General features: G+C 51.9%; 4 protein-coding genes across 4 annotated transcripts; all 4 read right to left on the bottom strand.

Annotated features, from left to right (window-relative positions):
• Positions 1 to 115: 115 nt before the first annotated feature.
• On the bottom strand, positions 116 to 1,508 carry LOC100901651 (uncharacterized). Its single transcript, XM_003747415.1, has 5 exons — positions 1,203 to 1,508; positions 857 to 1,114; positions 623 to 767; positions 378 to 519; positions 116 to 307 (listed from the first exon to the last, which is right to left on the bottom strand). Exons 1-5 carry the CDS (start codon positions 1,423 to 1,425, stop codon positions 116 to 118), a joined length of 960 nt encoding a protein of 319 aa, XP_003747463.1. The 5' UTR covers positions 1,426 to 1,508.
• A 1,997-nt stretch (positions 1,509 to 3,505) lies between these two features.
• LOC100901508 (uncharacterized) lies at positions 3,506 to 4,760 on the bottom strand. The gene is made up of 3 exons (XM_018641037.1): positions 4,713 to 4,760; positions 3,830 to 4,285; positions 3,506 to 3,711 (listed from the first exon to the last, which is right to left on the bottom strand). Exons 1-3 carry the CDS (start codon positions 4,743 to 4,745, stop codon positions 3,664 to 3,666), a joined length of 537 nt encoding a protein of 178 aa, XP_018496553.1. The 5' UTR covers positions 4,746 to 4,760; the 3' UTR covers positions 3,506 to 3,663.
• Positions 4,761 to 5,728: 968 nt separating this feature from the next.
• LOC100900649 (choline-phosphate cytidylyltransferase A) lies at positions 5,729 to 11,958 on the bottom strand. Its single transcript, XM_003747410.2, has 7 exons — positions 11,660 to 11,958; positions 11,212 to 11,290; positions 8,976 to 9,114; positions 8,741 to 8,868; positions 8,191 to 8,523; positions 7,840 to 8,007; positions 5,729 to 6,530 (listed from the first exon to the last, which is right to left on the bottom strand). Coding segments are annotated over exons 1-7 (1,116 nt in total). The 5' UTR covers positions 11,662 to 11,958; the 3' UTR covers positions 5,729 to 6,263.
• Positions 11,959 to 15,308: 3,350 nt separating this feature from the next.
• On the bottom strand, positions 15,309 to 15,794 carry LOC108864806 (lysine-rich arabinogalactan protein 19-like). Its single transcript, XM_018641035.1, has one exon. The coding sequence runs from the start codon at positions 15,792 to 15,794 to the stop codon at positions 15,309 to 15,311; it is 486 nt and encodes a 161-aa protein (XP_018496551.1).
• Between the last annotated feature and the right edge of the window lie 5,174 nt (positions 15,795 to 20,968).

Below are 20,968 nucleotides of genomic sequence, written 5' to 3'. Positions count from 1 at the left end.
GTATTTTCACACCTCGGACAGATCAATCGAAAACGGGCCGATTCCACACTTGAGAGAAGCACTGGAATACGGGACAATTCATCAACACTGGGTCGTCGAGCCGGATCGTTCCGCGTTACGTCTCAATAAACTCACATATCGACACCATGGGCTTGTAGGGGTTGATGTGATCGGGCCAAAGGGCCCGATTGAAGAAATCGCTGATGACTTTGAGCAACATCCATTGTGGCGGTAGATCGGGACTGTAAGCCGGAGCCGTCTTCGGAATCTCGAGCATTTTGCGGAACTTCAATCCCTCCGCCCGAGCCTGGAACGATAAACCACGGTCAGGCTATGCGGCTGTGCCATTTCCGTTCCGCCGACTGGCGAGTTCATACCTTCGCGACGGCCCTCTGAATTATCGTAGCAGCCTTCCCGGACGCGTTCGGAGTGACTAAGGTCTGGGTACCGATCGTGACGTGGTTGGATCGGTTCGCGTAGAACTTCACTTTCGCATCTTGTAGGAGGATCACCGAATCCCTGAAAGATCCTCCGGAGTCATCTGCGGGGAAAGGAAAGTCCTCTGGCGGGGAATCGGAATCCGAACAGCTGGCCGAGGGGATTGAACACGCAGAAATCTCACCAGGCCATAATCTGTTCGTGGACGAAGGCCGTCAGCTCAGAGCCCCACAAGGTCACGATTATGCTTTCGAGACTGTGGTCAGCCACCTCGAGGTCGAGCGCTGATGCGAGTTCGCCGCTCGGTACTTTGACTTGGCGCAGCTCGCCTAAAAAGAAATGACCGCTGAGCTCATGGAAGCTCAGAATCTGATCTAGGTGCATCATCATCATCCCGGGAATATATCGTCGGACGAACCTATCGAGACTACTGTAGCCATCACATTCGTTCGAAAGGTCGCCGTCGCTGACAGCAGCTGGGGTATCGGAGTCACTTCGAGTCCTTGTGGGATCGTGCTGAAGATATGCATCAGTTTTTCTTCGATTTTCTTGTCGCCCAATTTCTCGACGCTCAATGTCGACATTTGTAATACGAATGCACAAGTCGTTCTCGGATCTATTTCCTTGCCCCGACCTGCGCTTGAGGACTTCAACGATACAAAACGGAAGGCACTCCCTGGAACGGGAGCGTTTGTATACCCCTCTCGATCAAGCCCCGTATCCGCTAGAAGAAAACGGGTCACATTCGCGCAAATCGAACTCACCAAGCTGGAGGATGGAGTTCGCCTCGAGATACTTGTCCGGCCGCGCCCAGTAAACGACGTTGGCCGTGTCGCCCACGACATCTTTGATTGTGAAATTGAAGGGAATGTTAGTGCCTCCTCTAGTTCCAGATTTTGCTTTTCGCTTTCCAATGATGATCGCATCGATTGCAAACGATAGATTTGGCTTGGTTATTTCGGCGCACAAAGTGCTAGAGATAGACATCTTGATCGTTTCGTTCACTTTTCCCGATTCGGACCGTTGCGTTCCTTCCGAACGACAGGGGTGTTGATCGACGATCTCCCGATTCGAACGAATTGGATTCGTATGCATCAACAAAAACAAAACATTCGCAAGAGCTTCGGAACGTCGTGTGCATGTGCGCAACTTACAATTGTTTCGTTTCATTTATTCATCGGTAAGGGCCGGTGGACAGATTGAAGAGACCGGCAGGCTACGCGGTATCGATATAGCTGGGAGACACTTACTTAGAACATTGAGGAGCTTTCTTAGGGGGATGCTGATTATCGAGGGGGATCAGTAGGGGGGGGGGCGCATTAGTCTCGTCTTCTGATTTTGGGGAAGAGCAGGCTCTCCCTCGAGCGCTCAGATGCGAGGCGTGTATCCGAAACGATCCAAACACACGGACACTACCAATACCCGAAAAGATTCCAGATCCGAGGCCAAAACGAACACAAACACACGGACACTACCAATATTCGAAAAGATTCCAGATCCGAGGCTCCGAATCAGATCGTCTTCCACAGATAGTTCCCCCAGTGGCGGATCCAGAGGGGAGGGCGAGAGGCCATGGCCCCCCTACCAAGAATCTGCGCTCCCAATATGCCGCGAGAAGGCGCGTCATCATTCTAGGCTCTTGGCCCCCTGGAAATCTGACTGCCCCCCCTCAAGAGAAGAAGCTGGCTCCCCCCCTGGATTCCCCGGGGTTGGGAAAGAGACTGCTCGCAGCTCAAACGCGTAAAGAATATTTATTATGCGGTATCTGACACGGCAAGTACTAAAAATCGTTGCGGAATTATCTTACGCTCCGTCCGATCCGATTCCCAGCGTCTCATCGGAAATGAGAAAGCCTGATCGATTTCGAGGAAGGATCAGGCCACGGTTCCCATACCTTCGTAGTCGGACATCAGTCTCACAAAAGGCGAAGATTGTAAAAGAGGGGATATAATTCGAATTTTCGGAAGCCTCCCCTCATCGTCTATACATTATGAGCAGTCGAGTCAGTACTCAAGTAATCCAATTGACAGATGGCCTCCTGTGAAGAAAACGGAGAGAACCTCAGGCACAGAATCAATCCTCGGTCCGTCGACCTTTCCAGCGATCGTCCCTCTCAAAGTGCCTTTATCCGGGGAGAGCCGGGGGAGCATCTTACATTATACGATCTTATGAGGTCAGTCACGTGTGTTGCAACTCCGCCGAAATCCTGATCGGTATTGAGGAAGTGAGCTCTTCGCATCTCGTCTGTGATCTTATTATTGGCCCTTCGCATGGAGTTTCTCATCATGGTGATTTTCGGTCCGAGTCTCCGGTTCAGGAATTCAGAGTCGTCATTGAGATTTGTCGCGGGAGCCTCCGGAGGAACTTGCCTGAAGTAGTCCTCTAATTATGCGACCGATACGAAAATAATGAGTATGGGCTCTATTTCGTAAAGGCGAATGAATGTCCACTACCAAAGATCGCATCCGGAATCGGGAACTCACTTGCTGATCACTTCGAGAGCTTCTTCAATCGAAGCGAGCGCTCTTTCAGCGATGTCTCCATCTTCGATTTCAGAGTTCATCAAGATCTCCAGCGGAGTCATCACGTCGTCGAGTACCGAGGTCATGAGGGATTTGGATTTACCGCCGGAGCCAGGCAGGAGAGGGACGGGGGGGGCCCTCGGGGTATTCTTCTGAATTTGATCCATGCCCGCGCCTATCACTTGGAAGGCAGAGTAGAACGCCGCATTCATGTCAGATTCCCATCTTTTCGAATCATCCGGCGGCGTCAAACTGCTCGGGACTTCCAACTTTATTTTTTCGAACAGCGAAGTCAAGTCTTCGGAAGTGAAGAAGGGAGTCGCGTTGCTCTTGAGCGGCGGTGTGCCTGGGCACTGAAGGAAACGCATTTCGTCTCAGACACGCGTTATGGACGAATTTCGTCCCTCGTCACTCAATTCCTTACCTCGAAGAGATTGATAATAATAGGAAAAACTCATTTGAGACCATCAAGTGAAAAACGAGCTGATCCGTTTTCGTACATTGCCATTTGTAGACAGTTCCCTCTTCCGGCACGAAAGCGCGCCGCTGGAGAAAGGCAGATGGCCGTGCGTGTCTGGCGTACAAGGGTCTTCCTTTGCCAGGGGTATTGGGGTGCGCGGTTTATTCCCCGAAGGGGTTCCGGGAGAGTTGACGCATGAAAGCTGCATCCGCGGCGTTCTTGGCTGTGGAAACGAGACCGGTATCATCGTCGCTGTCTTGCCGCATTTGTATCGGAAAAGGACCGCACGACCTTCGGGAGGAAAAGAAGTCTGGATTTCATGATCGACGATATCGCCGTCCGAAATTTCGAGTAAAATTATGCATTTAAAACATGAGAATTATTGCTGTTAAGAATAACGTTGTAGCACCTCGCCTGTACTCCGTCTCCGCTTGAATTTGTCGGTGCCCTCGGGCGTATTGATGATGATTTGAGGGATTTCGTGTACGGTTTTCCGTCTTCTCATCAGACTCAGACTAGTTTCCGTGTCAGCGCATGAAAGCTCTCCTGAGATGTCCATTTTCAGCGGATCTGCTCGGAGCCTCGCTGGATCTTCGAGCCCTAAGGACTCCCTGGCCAATTTCAAGGATTGAGAGGGATCACATGAGGAGTTGGAGTTGTCGTCACTGGAAGTCGACGGTCTCCGCAGCTCAAAGTCGCTATCTGAGTCTGCCTCCATGTCTTCGCATGAGCGGCTAGACGCACTGCTGTCCGAGGGAGACTTGCAAGCGATACCCATTCTATCCACGGTCTTTCTAGCCCCCGCCAAGCTCTCCTTGACTTCATCGGATTTGCTCTGCCATTGCCGCAGCAGATCATCAGTGTTCTGGAATCACGCATACATCCATCAATCGTAACTCCTGATTCGAATCGTACCTACCAGAGGTCTCAGTCGGAATTCGAAGCCGGCATGGCCGGGAACTCCGACAGAGGGAAATTTCAATGCCCGCCTAGCTGCGCGCTCGTCGTCTTCGGAAAGTCGGAGACATAGGAATCGAGAGTAGATCTTCCAGACCGCGTCGTAGACCGGGCTCTACGGTATTCTGAATGAGGATTCGCTATTCCAGGCGAAGAATTCGGGACCGACACTCGACTCACATCCGGAACTACTGCGCTCGTCTAGACGAAGTCTGATTGGATCAAGTCAGCGAAGCTTCAAGAAACTCTTTGAAAACGATGACAGATGGGAAATCTGGAGCCCCCTCGAAAGAACATGAGTACTGGTAAAACACATCAATCTATATGTGACTCACTTGGCGTGACGCCCTCATCAACTGATCCTCCATGCTCGCGATTGATCTCCGAATGTTTTGTTTACTTCACGATAGGAATCTCCAACCTGAAACTTCGTCATCGGCGCGGGGATGCACGCCAACCTCCGCTAGCAACGTCGCGGCTCGTGACATTCGGAGTCGAGCGATCGGCGTTCTCCCTTCAAGTATATCCGGCACATCGAGAGCCGAGAACGATGGAGAATTTCCGAGTCTTTGTTCGAACCGGAGGCAGATGGAGTTTCGACGAGGGACAGATTCCCGAAGTTGGTCGAATCGTGGTCATGCGATCCGACCGACTGGGAAGCGTTCCCACCCGGATTTCTGAGGGACAGGAGTCGGGGTGATTCCTTGGCGATGAACTCACTCATTCAGGGCTTCCCGGCGATTGGGTCGAAGGAATCTCACCACAAGAAATCACCGCGAGATCCCTGGACGAATGTCAGAGGTCGGATGATCCACATATCGGGAAATTAACCCAAGTCCCACACAGGTCATGGGTCGCAAGTTGGATCACTTCGATATTCGTGTGAGCTGAGAGACACCGTGAACGATATCTCGACGAAAAAAAAGATGTTGCTAGAATCACTGTGCATGCCTGAGAAATCGACCACGAGAGGAGCAGCCTCGCGGTGTTCCTTTCCATACAGCATTGGTAACCGTCAGAGCGAACTAGCGACACCACATTTCCTGACCCTTGAAATAAATAATAATCAGTTTTCAAGCTCTCATTCCCGTTCGTTCGCAACAAGCGCAGCCTCAATCCATATTGCTTCTCTCGGGATGGCGATCGAAAGCAGTCATCTTTCCTCATTGGTTCATGAGCTCATCCCCCTGCAGCAAGGCTTTTGGAGTCGTTCATGGCAGTATCGACTGTCTTCAGGAAGATCTAGTCTCTACTCGACTTCAGGTTTACAATGTTAACTCTCGGCTGCTGTGATATTACACACGAATCTCCCGTCACGCCCGTCTCAGAATCCCCAGTTAGAACAAGTTTCGGTGGAAGACAGCGGGCTTTACCGTAAAATTCTTGCATAATTTTATTTAATTTTAATCTTTAACAGTAGTCGCCGGCGGAAAAGAGCGCGGGCTAAGTCAACTTCTCAAATGGGTCACGTCTGCAGTTTCCCGCGCTTCTCGACTCTCCAGGCCCATGGAAGGGATGTAGCTGGCCTGGGTAGCGGTCAAATTTGCCTCGAGGAAGGCGGAAACATCGTTGAAAAATTGAAGATGGGTTGACGCCTAAAATCATTCCTACATCTCTCGCTCACTCAGTAATCTTTCTATCGGAGCTGTCACATCCATGTTCCTAAAAATTCTCACTGGATTGTCACCATAGGCTCCTCGTCTGATGCGGAAAAACAGCTTTTTCTGAAAATCTAGTCGTCTGGGTCAACTTTTCGTGGAACTGGTTAAGGTCACCTCTCCCTGTCTCAATACTAAGGCACTCGACGCAGAGAGATGTTTCCGTTGATCCGTCGCTCAAACTACAACACTTTTGCATAACGGATGTTCATTTAAAACCTATTCGCTTCATCGTCTCCGTCTCCGACTTCCGTTTCTTCTGGATCGATCGCTGCCCTCAGAATCACAGGTGTCGTCGCCGAGAGAGGACACCGATGAATGAAGATTCCGTCCTCGTTTCATCGGGGGAGAATCTTCTTCACACGAATCGTTCACCAGAGTCAGCCGCGGCTGGTCGAGCTCCTCATCGCGATTGGCGACAGGTGAGTCCGGTGGGGTAGTTGTCGGGGAGAGTGCACTCCGGATGCGGCCCTTGCCCTCGTTCCAGAGGAGGTTCTGCAGGAATCCAAAAAATCATGAAGGGAAATATCCGAAGGAATCTAAGGGAGACTACAATGCTCCAACTACCTACGATCAATCAGAGGATTGCGAGAGGCAAAAGGAGAGCGACACGACCGAACGGTAAATGCAGGTAACATATATTAATGCATGCAGGTTCCGTAAATAAATCGTTCCAGAAAGCCGAACTTCTCATGCTCAACTGAGGGTTCTCAGACCGAATGGCTCCGAAAGGAGGGGACGCGAAAGGATAATCCACGGAACTGCTGGAGTTTGGTCTCGAACGAGGCATAGCTCCAGGATTATACAGACAGAGCTTCTCCTAGAACATGAGCTACGACGGGCAGGAGGGCCCAAGCCGAAATATCAGGAGGGACGGGGGAAAAGAGCCTCCGGAACCCATCTCGAATCGGACTTTTCCTGAATTTAATTCGGACAGATACCGTCGAACTCCGACGGATATGAAGTATTATTGATAACGGCGCTAATCGGTTCTATCATCACAGTGTATTCGTTTAGTTTGCTGTCACAGCACGATAGAAAGTTCGATGTCCTAAAATCTTGAATCTGAGAGCTCCGGGGAAAATTCTACTCGCTAGCTCGCATGAGAGGCACTCGCTTGATTATTTGTCCGTCATTCTTTAACTTCAGAGTAGTGCGAGAGGCCAACTTCGAATATCCGCATTTGCCTTTTCACGAGGGTGTGAGACTTTTCCGTTTATCACGATATTCATAATTTGCATGCGAGAGATGAGTTGAAATGTTATACTGCTCCGGCTTCTTCACTGAGGCCGGCCGCTTGAGAGCTCGGAGCGTCGCCGCCGTCGTCGGCTTTGAAATTTATCCTGCCGATTTCCGGCATCTGATCCTCGGCGGGATCGCCGCCGGTTGGGCATGTGAGTGAGAAGAAGGAATCAAGCTGTGCTTTCGACAGCGGAGAGGGACGGTTCGCTCTGTCGTCGGTTTGAGTGCCCGAGGTGGGGCTGTTCCATCCAACGGCTATCCGTAGAGCGTCCGCTAGGATTATTGCTCCGAGAGCGAGGAATCTTCCTGATCTTACATAGATCGTCATAAGGAACACAGAGCAAATCGGCATTATCTCAAACTGTAACGGACACACGACTAATGAGCACAACAAAACGAACGGCCCCCGGGAAAATCAAAACGATTCCCACGGACGTCCACACCAAGGAAGGAGGAATACAGGACGGAAAAGACCGGGCCCCCTCCGGAAGTCAATGAGTGATATAGGGTGTCGAGAAGACAACTGGTAGCTTTTGTCGTGTCAAGCGATAGCTTCACTCACCAAGGCTCCGTCCCGACCAAAAAGTTCTAGGAAACTGTGGATGAAGTCCCGAGACTTTTCCTCCCATTTTGTGATGATCTCGTGCTTCTTCTCTCCGAGGTTCTCGACGAAATCGTTGCCTTTCTTCTTGAGTGCGTCCATTTTATTTTGCAGGATGAATTTTTTCTCCTGTGGAGCGAGGGGGGAGATTAGAGAGTCGCGCACTCCGGGCTCTCCGACGGGACCAAGCAGCCGTTGCCTCTATTTTGGGCGATGACAATAAATAATCTATTGTTTATGGACGTCTCGACGGATATGGGAAGCCAAGCTTGCGTGGATTCGAGAGCAATCCTCCCTTGTGGAGATTCTCACATTTATGAAGGAGACATTCATCTCTTTCGCGGAGTAGCCTCTGTCGAGGTTCCTCCTCACGTAGAGATCGTAGTCCTTAACTATTCTCGCCACAAGGTCCGAGGTAGAGACTCCTTTGGTTCTCTGCGTCGGAGCGAACATTCCTCTCTGTTTTATGAATTTGTAAACATCGCTTTCGTCCTCTGATCCGTATGGGATGTCATCATGTGCAACGAAGTCGATTTTGTGCTTAGTTAAGAATTCACTGGTGAGGACCCATGGCGCGTCCCGGACGACTTCATCTACGTATCGACAGTGGCGCAATGCCTCGTAGCGTTCTTTGTCGGTCATCACCTGGAATCGAGAAACGAATTCCAAGCTGAGATCGAGGCGCACGGCAAGGACGGTTTTTCTCTGGCTGGTATGCGCTCATCAATACGAGCACGTCGCGTGCACGGAGCTAGCTAGCATGCGGGAGCGCTTTACGGATGGCTTCCGGTCGAACTACTGCGCAAGGATGGCGCCTACTCCAGATCGGTAGCGAGGAGCGTCTCTTGCGTTAGTCACTTGCCGTTTTCCCTTTATTTGTGTGCGTTAATCTGTCGCTACAACAGCCGACGATGAGGTAGACGTTCGGGAACATGGATTTCGCCTGCATAAGTTGTCGCGCGTGCCCTTGGTGAAAAAGGTCGTAGATACCTGAAACATTCAAGCCCCCATCATTATCCGAAGCTTGCATGCTCCCACGGGGACATCGCGGAGTAAATCATACGGAGAATAAGTTCCGATTCACCGTGACAACCCACCATCGGCGTACATCCTTATCGGACGAGGCGCTGTTCCGGCTTTCGCCATCTCTGTCGTGATCCTGATGCTATAGTCACAGGCTTCCTTATCAGCTATCGCTACAGGGTCGTCGGAGAATACCGCTGGGCTGCTGAGAGCCTGAGGAGGAGAAGACTTGCCTTAGACTCCGGTTCCCCCAGGGACCTAAGGCCACTGAGGGAAATCAGGAGCTCGATCGATCTCCGAATTGTGAGTTAGAGAACGTTGAAGAACATCATTGGGAAGGTCGATGTCATTCTAGAGGTTGTTGACCGCTTTGGCCATGGTTGAACTCAAGTCAACACGTGGAAGAATCTTCTAAAAATCCCCTCCGCTATGAATCATCATCTAGTATAAACAAATCAAACGCCTGGATGTGCACCCCGGTCCAATCGACGTGAAATCACACGGGATGATTCTTTTCGGGTCAAGGATCGGGCGGAACCATGGTCTGAAGAACTTCAGTCGATGCTCAGCTGTTTCCAAACGAATAGCCAAGCTCGCTCCTTGTGCCTACTTAGAGCAGCGGATAGTATTATCCCAGTGGAAACGAGCGCTTTCGAGTTCTAGCGGTATAATGAGTGAGCGAGAATCAGCCTCTGCCCCCGTCAGCACGCTGCGGTCTAGAGGTAGAATGACTGCGAAGTATGAGCTCTCGCTCCGAGACTTGCAGAGACAATTTTTTCCTATCTATGAATCCGAGCTCGGCATCGTTTTCGCGACAAAATTCTAGAGATGAGCGCAGGGAATTATCTTCCGTGAGCTGAGAAGCCGGCATTCGTGAACCGGGTGGGAAACATCGAGACATGAAATCGAGTCACGATGATGCAAGAGTGACATCGAATGAAGCTAATGTGACGCCGCGTTGATACTTCAGAAGTCCCTCACGCAACCCGGGACCAGAGAATTGCGCTGATGCTTGACGCTGGAGCTTTCATTCGGATCCTATGGAAAATTTCGGACTATTTCGGATGGGAATCCGTCAGCATCACCAACAATGATATACGGCCTTAAAAAGATTTAGACTCATTCCACGAATGTATTCGCTCCCGGTTCCTTACGTGGGCGAGATAAGAATTTATCGGGTTGACACGAGTGTTGCTATGGACAGGTGAAGGAAGTTCCCCGCTCCAGGGCGGGAGTTGCCCGGATCCGTACACGGGGAAGAGTTATTTACTTCACGATAAAAAAAACGAACAAGAGCCTCCACGCTTATTCCCCCTCGAGAGCCGATCATCACGTTACGAGCGAGAGTACTGACGAATTTCTTCCATTGGCGCGCCATTGGATCGCTCCTACCCTCGAGAAATGCTCCTGTGAGCAAGTTGGCTCATGAAGCGCTAGCGGAAGCAGCGAGAGATTGTTCCACGGGAGCGCACGCTCTCGCGATCCCATAGCGCGTCAAAATTGCCGCGCGCTGCGGAACGCAGCCGTTCCACGCAATAAATTAGCATGTTGTTGACTCAATAGCTCCGTATGTTTTATGACGTCTGCCAGCGACGAAAAGAAGCGCCCGAACGGAAAGTAATTGGTGTTGTAGGTTCGGAGCAACGTGTGCCACGCGAGAGATCGACTGGCTCAAAAGCGCCGATTCCGGAGTCATTGGATCGTTTACAATGGGACAGACCACTGAGCATGTGCCGCCAGCGTCGTCAGCCTTCCGCCGGGCTTCCGTCGTTTGGCCGCCCTTGAGTGATAGTATTCCCTCAACGCCTCGAACGTCTAGTCGAGGCTGACGTCATTGCTCCGAGTAGCGCTATCAGGAACTCAATCGGTGAAATCTCCGCATTCACGAAAGTCAATACTATAGCCGCCATCCCTGCTGGAAGGGTCCCGGAGACCATTTACGCCGGAAGCCCGCGTGGGGAAAAACTTCCGGAATTCGGGGAATTTTCGGAGGAGATCCGATTGACCCATGTCAAAAGAGACGTCGCACTGGACCACGACTGGGCGACCCAGTCGTGATTTCGGCGTCAGTTTTCTAGGAGGGCTCCCACCGATGTGTGAGAGAACACGATATAGTCCATGCATTAGAATTCGAGCGACGCTCACAGGAACTGGCCGTAAATCGAGCTGTCATCTAAAGAGCCGTAATATCGGGCCCGGTGACGAATTCACCGACTAGGCCGATGTGACATCGTTGACTGATCTACCATGGCGTCGACGGAGCCGATGGGCGAGAAATTTCCTGAAAGAGAAAGTGACAGCCACACTCACCGTTTCACGGAGTTTGCGCGCATTGGTTTTCGCACCGTCATCTCCCTGCTTGTGTTTCCGGGCGCTCGCATCTGTCATCCTAGAACAGTATTCTCGAGATGATTTCCAGCCTTCAACAAGATCATCATTCGAGACCAGGATGCATATCGCGCCGTCACGAAAGGATTCCGGCGTGGCGCTGCGAAGTCGGGGTCGAAAAAACGCCTCACGCGGTAAACATCAGACCGGATAATATCCGTGGGGTAGGGCTCCGTTTCGAGATACACAGAGGTGCTGCGCAGTAATAATATTTCGGAACCAAAAGTCTGCGAGTGCTGATCGAAATTCCGAGCAGGATTCCTCCGCGAGGTGAATCTCGTATTCCGCTCGATTTCCCGTATCCACGGAGCCGGTTGCCACGAGGGCAGATCGATCGGAATGCATTTTCGTTAGATCTCTCAATACTTACATGACGACGTCGCTGGGTTCCTTATTGTATGGGATTAATTCGGCTTCCTCTAGGCGTGAGCTTATTCTCGACGATCACAACTTCCGGTCCAGTTTTTTTCTTCGGAGAGATGATTAGGTGATTTGAGAAGAGGCAGACTAAGTGCTGATCTCAGCCGAGGCGCCAAATTCGCTTCAAGAGTCAACCCAAGCTCTCTGACGACGGTGTACGGAGCTTCGAATCCCTGAGCCAAGCGCTGGATTGAATGATCGGCACAGCGAGCGCCGTTAGCGTAGGTAGCAGGCGAGATCGACCCGTTATGTTTTGGAGAAGAAAGTGGAGCCGGGATATTCTGAGGGAAGTTTGGTCTTTCTCTCTCGGCAACGTGCGCATCGTTCACGCTGCGCGTGAAATCATCGACGTCTTCCTCTCTCAGAAGGGAAGAGACTTGGATGGAGTTACCTGAGATATCTTCTCAGAACACTATCCTTTTCCTATTTTTTTTGTCCTCGATTCACCCAGTCGTATGTCATATCCAGATGCGATCACCTCGTCCCGAATCCTGTAATCCTGTTGAAGAACTCGAGTGGATGCTCTTTTTTGTCCAGCTGTCGGAATCGAGTCTGACTGTATTGGACTATCGTCGATCGTATCCACCTTCCCCTTGTACGAGAAAGGCACGTCTTCCGCAGTCTTAGAGCCGCAACCCTGATCCTTTCCGGAAGCTCTCCTCCAAACGAGAGCGACGTTTCCCAATCGGCTGTGTACGCTAAACGAGGATCGCGCGAATGCATGAAACTCCTGCCATGAACAGTGAAAAAATCTCGTGAATAAATCAGCCGGGCATCGTATCTCGACTGTAACTCTGGTTCTGCAATGATTTTCCGGTCGTTCAGAGCGATGGCGATACAGCGCCATCCAGGGAATTCACCGTGAACCTGGTTTCGCAGGGGGATCGTCATCATTAGAAATCCAATAAACTAACGCGTGCCCGAAACCCGGCATTTATCCCCGGGGGAGACGAAGATTGATATCCAGCATGAAAGTCTCCGCATGGGATCGGTATTTGGTCCTGGCAAGCTATGCACCTAAGGCCTCGGATCATCACCTTCTTATAAATGCCCGGATTGCCTCCATCGGAATCAGATGCTCCATCTGACGGATCCGTCCGGAATCCGTCGCGAACTGCCCTCAGGCAGCCCGCGCGGATCTTGACGCGGACTTGGGGAAGCTTTTACCCGGGGAGGATGAAGACTCATGGCATCAGTTTTGTCACGGTTCCCGGGGAAAATATACCTTGCCCGCCCCCATTCGCTGGCCGTCAGAGGGAAACCGAAGGAGATGAAGCGATCCCATGTGGAAGGGAGCTCCCCTACCCGCGACTGTCTCGGAAATCCATCTGATGCCCCGTCAGCGCCAAATCGGGCGCAGGAAGCCATGCTGAACAGCGTCAAGCATATCCACGTGGTCACGGTGGTTCGGGATTGGAGCCCTGCCATGCTAAAATAAGACCAGAAGACCGGTTGAGGCACCCTGTGTCTTCTTGCAAGAAAGAGACTTTCTTGAGCGATCTCCCGATTTATACTTCCATTTTATCTTTCCGGTCAATCGCCAGGAAACTTGCGGCGGAAGGTCGACCTGCTGAACGCTCAAGATTCATAGACTCACACTTATGCAATATCGGAACTGTGAGGGCCAGGCGTCGAGAGCGGCAACAAAAGAAATTATTTCATGACTATGGCGTGCTCTGACGAAAACGATGTCGGTCTTCTGTGGATTCTTTGAAGCAGCACACCTCGGAGCATAATATGTATCTCGATGCGATTGAGAGAGCATTCGAGCTTGTACCTTCTCCTCGGAGACAATCTACAGCTTCGACCACCAGTGATGTTCAGCGGTACCATAGGAGCGCTGCGTCGCCCAAGCGAGCGAAAGCCACTCCGGATCCTGAGGAAACTTCCTCGATCAAGAGGGAGGAGGCTGAAATGGAACTCTTAGTCGCTCGAACGATATCCGTTGCGCTCCTGGCATTTTTCGCTGCTCTTCTCGTCACCTACACCATCATACCTATCTTCCGATGGAAGGGCCATAAGTCAGTGAGATATTTGCTTGTTGTTGTCCTCTGATCGTCAGCTGTATAGGAGGCTCCAGTGAGAATATGATTTTTCGCAGTACCGGGGGACATCTGATGAGGAACCAGTAAGGCTCACCCAATGTCGTGCGATCTTGGATCACGTTCGTTGATGATTCTCCTCTTCCAACATGCGGAAGATGAATTGAATTTTTCCTTATTGAATGAACTTGGAGCCTAAACGGAGCATCTCATTGCTGAGAGCTACTCTTCGCTGCCCTGCTGGTCTTGCTTCTGATTTCCGTCTCCTTCGGACTCATCCCTCTCGGTCCTGCCGCCACCTGCATCATATGGTCATAAACTTCATCAGACAAGGATAGGCGGAGGAGAAACCTTTCCCCACGTGCTTTCGAGAGCCGTTGTTCGTCATCGCGGCGAATTTCGCTCTCGGATTTTTTCTTCGTGGGGCTCTTGACGTGGCGCAAGACTTCGTCGATTGACCGCTTCTCGTGCCTCGACTTGTGACGGCAAGATCTCTTCGGAGTGCTCTCACTTCTGTCCTCCACTCTCATTTTCTTCCTTTTCGGTTTGGTCATTGTCGACGGAGCTTGTCCTCGGCCTTGAAGGCACGGACTCCGAAGTTCCGAAGGGGTGGAAAGTCCGTTCAAGAGGGGAGTGTGTGCGCGAGGATTGCAGCCGTCTCCACCGGAGAAGCCCCTCTGGAGTTGTCCAGCGATTCTGCTCATCAACCACGAAGCAGCGCCTATGTTGAAGAAGCTAAACATTACCTATTTGGCGGCAAATCCCGTTGACGGTGGTGCCGAAGTATCACTCCGACACCACGCTCCGGAGTTCACGAAGAAACTGAGAGTGAACCTCCCCGAGCTGATTGTGGTCGGGTTCCGGAACTTTGTTATCTCCTTGTGAAATCTAGCTGAGCATGTGATGAGTGATTAGAGTCCGGCTAGGAAGAGTGTCATTAGTGGAGCCGCAAATCCCTGAAATCCCAACCCATGTCAAGGCGAGATCACTGCGTGCTCCTCTCTGCATCAGTCCATGGATGACTGCGTGGTGTCGCAATCTTCTGCTCGATGCGATTGATCGGATTCCAGGCGGCGGGCGCGTAGCGGATACGAATGATTTTAATCATCTTCCGAGAGGCCTTCGCTGCAGCGTTATCGAAACCGAAGCCCCGCCAATTAAGAATCGAGCTGACTGTTACCATACACATATTCGTCCATCAGAACCATACACATATTCGTCCACTTGCCAAGAACCCATCGAGAGGACCGGTAATAGACTGAAGACGAGTTTGAGAACGGGAATTTTTCCCATTCGACTGATCGAGGTGGAGCTCTTAATCTTCCTCGAAGAGTCGAAATGAGGAGCCTCTTCTAACATCGAGTCACATCATTGAGATGAACTCACCGAATAAGGAATAAAGGAATAAAGGAATGAGAATAAATATTTATTCGTACGACTTTTCACAGCTTCGTTAAGGCTCCATGAGAGCCTAATCTGTCCCTTGTTTCCATGTGTCGAGGACTCTCTACGATTCTCGGTACCGGTCGAATGACCGAGGTCTGAGGCCTACGATTCTTAAGCGCTGGGTCGCACTTTGGCGACTTGAACGTCTTCTACGGCGGGCACTTTCACTACCGTGACTTCAGATACGACCGCGACGGGAGGAACCGCGGCTGGAGCTGCGAGAGGAAGCACGGGCGGAGGGGCGAGCGGGAGCACGGGCGCAGGGGCGGCAGGAAGCACGGGCGCAGGGGCGGCAGGAAGCACGGGCGCAGGGGCAAGTGCGACCGCGGGTGGTGGTAAGACGGGTAGCACGGGCGGTGCTGCGACAGGAACAACAGGGGCCGCGGGCAGAGATACCATAGCGATCACATCAGCCGCCGGAACAATGATCGGCTTCGGGTCAGGCTTGTCGACGAGTATGTTCTTGCTCTGGATGATGATCGCACCGCCTCTCCTGTGGTACGGTGGAGGTGTGGTTGAAGGGTTTGCCGCGGTGATCTGTATGAAGGAGGTCGACACCACGGCTGCGAGCATGCAGGTCAAAGCGAAGGTCTTCATATTCCTCGTACTATGTAGAACAGTCTCACTCAAATCAAAGATCAAAGTGCACGTGAAATCGGTTAGGATTGCAGAGAACGCGTCAAGGATACTCGATTGGGGACTCGGGAGTGCTTTTAAACCTAGAATATGAGAAAGAAAGAAGAGAGAGGGCTGAACCCGGACGAACGACCACAGGCGCTGAATGGGAAAGTCGAGTCGGGTCTCGGATCGAGGTTCGCGGATGTACCCCGGCGGAGGAGGGGGTCGCGTTCCGCTCTTACTGACTGAGGCTCGAGCTCTAGGGGTCCGAGATGAGCCTAAGGAATGTTTCTCGATACGCATTCCTTTATTGGGGCTATGGTCAAGCAGGCTAACTTCATCAGAACTCGGAGGGGACAGTGCACCGAGTAAGTATCTCAAATAATTACTCTTCGTCAGAGGGGGTTTCCAGCACCAACCGGTGTGACAGGCTCCGGCTCCAAGATTGGAGGTTCGCACGTAACCACATGGAGCGATGGAATGTTGAAAACACGGAAATGTCGATCGTCTCAAGATGCTCTCTTAGGCCATAGATTAGAGCCGCTCGAAGTGGTAGACTCTCGAAAATCGAAGTCATCTTCTCATCAGAGGAGATCGGATCGCATTCCTGTCTCAACCGGGGCGAAAGCGGGTCCATGTCGTCAATGAGCTCCAAAGGTTCCAGGAGTCCTGTGGGGCGATTGCTTCTATTGCGAGTTGTCCGATCAAGAAGCCCTGGAATCTGCTTCAAAACCCGAATTCCAATCAACGACTAGCTCTCAATAGGGGTTATCTTCTCATGCGGTCGAGTAAAATCCCTCCGCGACCTATCTGTGAGACCAATCAGCTAGCCGCCCCATTAGTATCAGTGACGCCTTCAGCGCTCCATGCGAATCGTACGTTTCATTTTTCGGAGTTCCGCTTCTGCTGCGCTAGTCGAGACTGTTCGAGCCGGAGCTGGTTCTTCTCATCGGGGATCTTCAACAGGATGATTGGATCCCGATTACCATCAAAGCTTTCGGATCCACGTTCCATCGGGGTCGCTTGCCCTCAGGATGCGTCCATTGAATAATTGGAATCACCCCGACGGAGCATCGAGCTTCAACTGTTCGCACAGAGCCCAGTCGAAAGTCCCCGCTCCCGAGAAATCTGCTGCGTATGCCATGAGGCGATGAGTGCACCTGAGGCCCGCCCGTGCTGGCTAAGGCGGCTTGTCGTTTTCTAGTGCGCCGCCCGTCTCTAGGTGTCATCCTTGGCCCCCATGATGACAATGAGGATCATTATTGTCGGAAAATCCCATTTATCGATCAGAATTTCGCTTCCAGTTTTTCGTTTCCCGGAAACGGTCCAATAATGTTGCATCGTCACGTCTGAGATCAGAAAGCTCTCATCTCACGTTTGCGCTCGAAAGGGTCTGTGTTATCAATGAATGTTCGAGGGCCCGATTCTCATGCAGGGTAATCGCCTCCGTTCCGAGGTCTCCGATCGAAAAACTCGGAACCCGGCTCCCAAGCCTGAATAGCGATCAATAAGTAGCTCTCGGTGACGCTTATTCTCCTGTAAGGCCGTGAGAGATCTCTCAGCGACCTGTCTGACACCGACCGTCGGGTGGAGGTGTAGGCGAATGTGGGGCCTCTTGCACATCGTGCCTTCCATTTCCTGGGACGCCGCTTCCGCTCCACTATTGCTCGAGTCGCAGACGCCCCGTTCCATGAGGGATCCGCGGAAGATTTGTGCCTGACGGCAGAGTATCTCGGTCCAGACCATCACCGATCCGATTAGTTCCCATCCGCCCACGGGACTGATACATCCTGAATGGGCAGTGGTATTCGGTTGTGGGGACCTTAGTCCTGGGAGATCATGAAATAATTGGTCGATATCTCGAAACTGACCGCGAGGCCACCCTGATGATTATGCTATCAAGAACAAGAGAAAGATCAAGGGTCAGGACACGGTCGCATGTTCCCTGAGGAAGCATGAAAACTGACTTCATCGGTCATGGAGGAAAGGACTCAAGAGGCGAGAAAACAATCGCCGGAGACTCCGACCCGACCAAGGCCAACCTCTGGATGTGGAATGGCTTCAGAGTTGGTGGGGTTGTGGAGGTAAATTTGTATGTCGAACTCGAAAAGCTTTGGATTCAGAAACCCCCACGACGAGTGCCGAGACAGATACAAACATTCATCCGGATAAAGATCGACAATTTTGCGATTCCGTCAGCCAAGAGAAACACTGATATTGCCAGGACAGCGACCGAACGCCAAATGGAACCGTCCTGGTCATATCAAGGACAAACTTGATCATATCGGAAAGCCCGAGCCGCAGCGTAGCGCGGCGGAGTGCATCAGTCGGTAATGGACGCGGAATGGCAGTGGGCGAGACCCAAATCGCCGCAGTTTCCAACTAGATAAAGGTCTCTTCACTATGTGCGATGGACTGGTGCCTGACGAACCTAATTTTTCTCCTCATCAGAGTCACAGGATGTGCCTCAGACGCTCGTAAAGTTCCTTATTGAGTCGTCTTGTCATAGACGCGAGCAGGCTTAGTTGCGCCGAGGATGCTCGAGAAGCGGAGTCGCTGGAGCCGTTCTTGTTAGAATCGACCTGAACCATCCGTGGGATCGTTCTCGCATCTATTCGATTGAGGTGAATCCTCCCGACTCCGCGTTGGGGACCGATTCGAGGGACCTGGCAGGTGTCGAGACCTCTCATCGATATAATTATGATATGAGGGTAGATTAACTCGTCTTTTTAGCGCTATCGCTCTATTTATTCGCACTACAAGGTGTCACGAGTAGTTGATGGTTGTCATCTCCGATGCTAGTGGTGACTCTGTGTCATCATTTCCCCCCCGAAATGCTCGATCATTCTTGTTGTCAGTTGAATGACGGAGTGAGGGAAGATGCTAGCTCTCTTGCGCCATAGTCAGTTTATTCGCTAAATTCTCAATGGATTCCATGAGTTCGTGGTGGATGCAAAGATCCTCCCGAGATGTCGGTCGCATGGTGTGAGCCCACAGCATATGATCCCTGGAATCACTGCCGCACCTTCACGATCTGAACGTCGTCCACAACGGGCACTTCTACAACCGTCACTGGAGGGATCACTGCCGGTGCGACTGGGACGGCGGGAGCGACAGGGACCACTGGTGGAGGCACGACAGCAAGCGCGGGAGCTGGGGCGACAGGAACGATGGGCGGAAGTAGGGCAGGCACCACAACAGCCTCCGGGACGGCGACCGGCGGCAGGGATGGCTCGTCGACGAGTTTGTTCGTGTTCTGGACGATGATCGCTCCGCCTCTATGGTGTCCCGGTGGGGGCGTGGTCATCGGGGCAGCTGCAGTGGTCTGGATGAAGAAGGCCGAAGCCACGGCTGCGAGCAATGCAATGGTCTTCATTTTCCTTGAACAAATTCAGATCAGAGATCTAACACGATGAGGATTCTGAGATTATTGAAGTCACGGCAAGGAGTACACTCAATTGAGAGCTCCTTTGCCCTATATACCTACATATCTCGGGGATAGGAGAGAACGAAGGGTGGAGAGAACGAAAACGCGGACACCCACCCCAGGCACCTGAATGGAGCTATCATTGGTATCAAGCCGAGCTGTGTTGGAAGTCTCCCGTCAAGGGGTCGGCTAACGAGCTCTCCAGCTCATAGGTATGACTGGGGTCTCGCAAACGCCTGAAGAAAGTTCGCTCGGTCGGTCGGTCGGTCGGTCAGGACATCCCATGAGCGGAAGGGGATGTTCTATCAACACTTTGATCAAGCATCGGACTTACAATTTCACCCAACCTTCCGTAGTGTCAGAATTCTGAACATCGTCCGCCACCATTCGTCACGGCGTCGGACAGAATCGCACCTCGACGCGATAGCAGGATCAGAGTCCTTAAAATTCTCCCTAAGAACTTGAAGCTCGGAAAGGAGCTTCGCACCCATGAATCAAACGAAACGCTGGAGATCCGTCGTTCCGCGCGTGTTAGCGGAAATAGACAGGATCTTAGCTTCTGACTCCGATTATTTCGCCGGGGGAGTAGCCATGTCATCAATGAGCTTCAAAGAGTTCGGGACCTGCGACCTGTGCCGGGGGATCACCTCCATTTTGGAGCCTCCGGGGAAAATTTCGAAGTTTCTTCCAATGTCTTCCTCTCAATAGATAGCTTGATCTCGACACGGGACCTGCCTGAGACACCGAGCAGCTGAGCGAGTCATTGACGTATCAGTGTCCTCGTGCGGATCGTTCGAAAATCGTTCGTATTTCCTCCATTTTCTGGGACATCCTTTCCTTCCGTGGCTTGTAGCCACTCGAGCCGGACATGGCTCAGGCGTCATGGGGATCTCCGGTGGGATGGCCAGATCCCGACAACGGATTCTTCGTTTCCCTACCTTGATCCATCCGCCTGACTTGCCTCCTGGTTCCCTCCACGAAATCCAATGTCCAACAGTATTCTCCCGCTACCTCGTCGATTGAGCGTTGTAGTTTGATTGTATGGATTTTGATCGAGAGAGAGAATTACCAATCGTGTCACTCTCCAGGTCCCGGTACTGACGACGAGCCCTCTCGAGTGCCTCCCGTCAGCAATCGGGCTGGATGGAGGGTCGGCTTAGCTTAAGGGGAAACATCACAGTGAACATGACCGACAGTCGAGACGGAGAGCGAAAGGCAAGAGAGCGATCGCCGAAGTCTCCGACGGGGTCGAAGCAATTATATGGGATGCATCCTACGAGAAGGTACCTATGTAAGCCATGAGAGATCAGTCCTTCAATTCCCAGTAGATCAGGACGTGAAATGCGAAAAATCTTTGCGTCCCTTGCACTCTCCGCGTGCTAACGCGTATCGTTTCGGACCTCTGAGGTCAGATATGCACTTCGCATGAGAGGGACTTGGGCGGCGGCTCATCGCTGCAGAAGGATCTCAACGCTCGAATTATACTCGCGCTCTTATCGAAGCCGCGCTCAATCGAATAGACAAACACCCCAACCGTGGAAGAGAATTCCGTGAGTTCTGCTCCCGACAAGCTACGTCCGAAAACCCGCATTGAGGAAAATTTTAGCGGTAGCGGCCCAGGCTCGTCGACGATTTTGTTCGTGTTTTGGACAATGATCGCACCGCCTCGCCGGTGATCCGGTGTAGGTGTGGTCATCGGGGCCAGTGGCGTACCCAGGGGGGGGGC

The sequence above is a fragment of the Galendromus occidentalis genome, unplaced genomic scaffold (genome assembly GCF_000255335.2).
Source record: "Galendromus occidentalis unplaced genomic scaffold, Mocc_1.1 scf7180000077519, whole genome shotgun sequence".
Lineage (NCBI taxonomy): Eukaryota > Metazoa > Arthropoda > Arachnida > Mesostigmata > Phytoseiidae > Galendromus > Galendromus occidentalis.
This window is presented reverse-complemented; position numbering and strand designations above follow the sequence as displayed.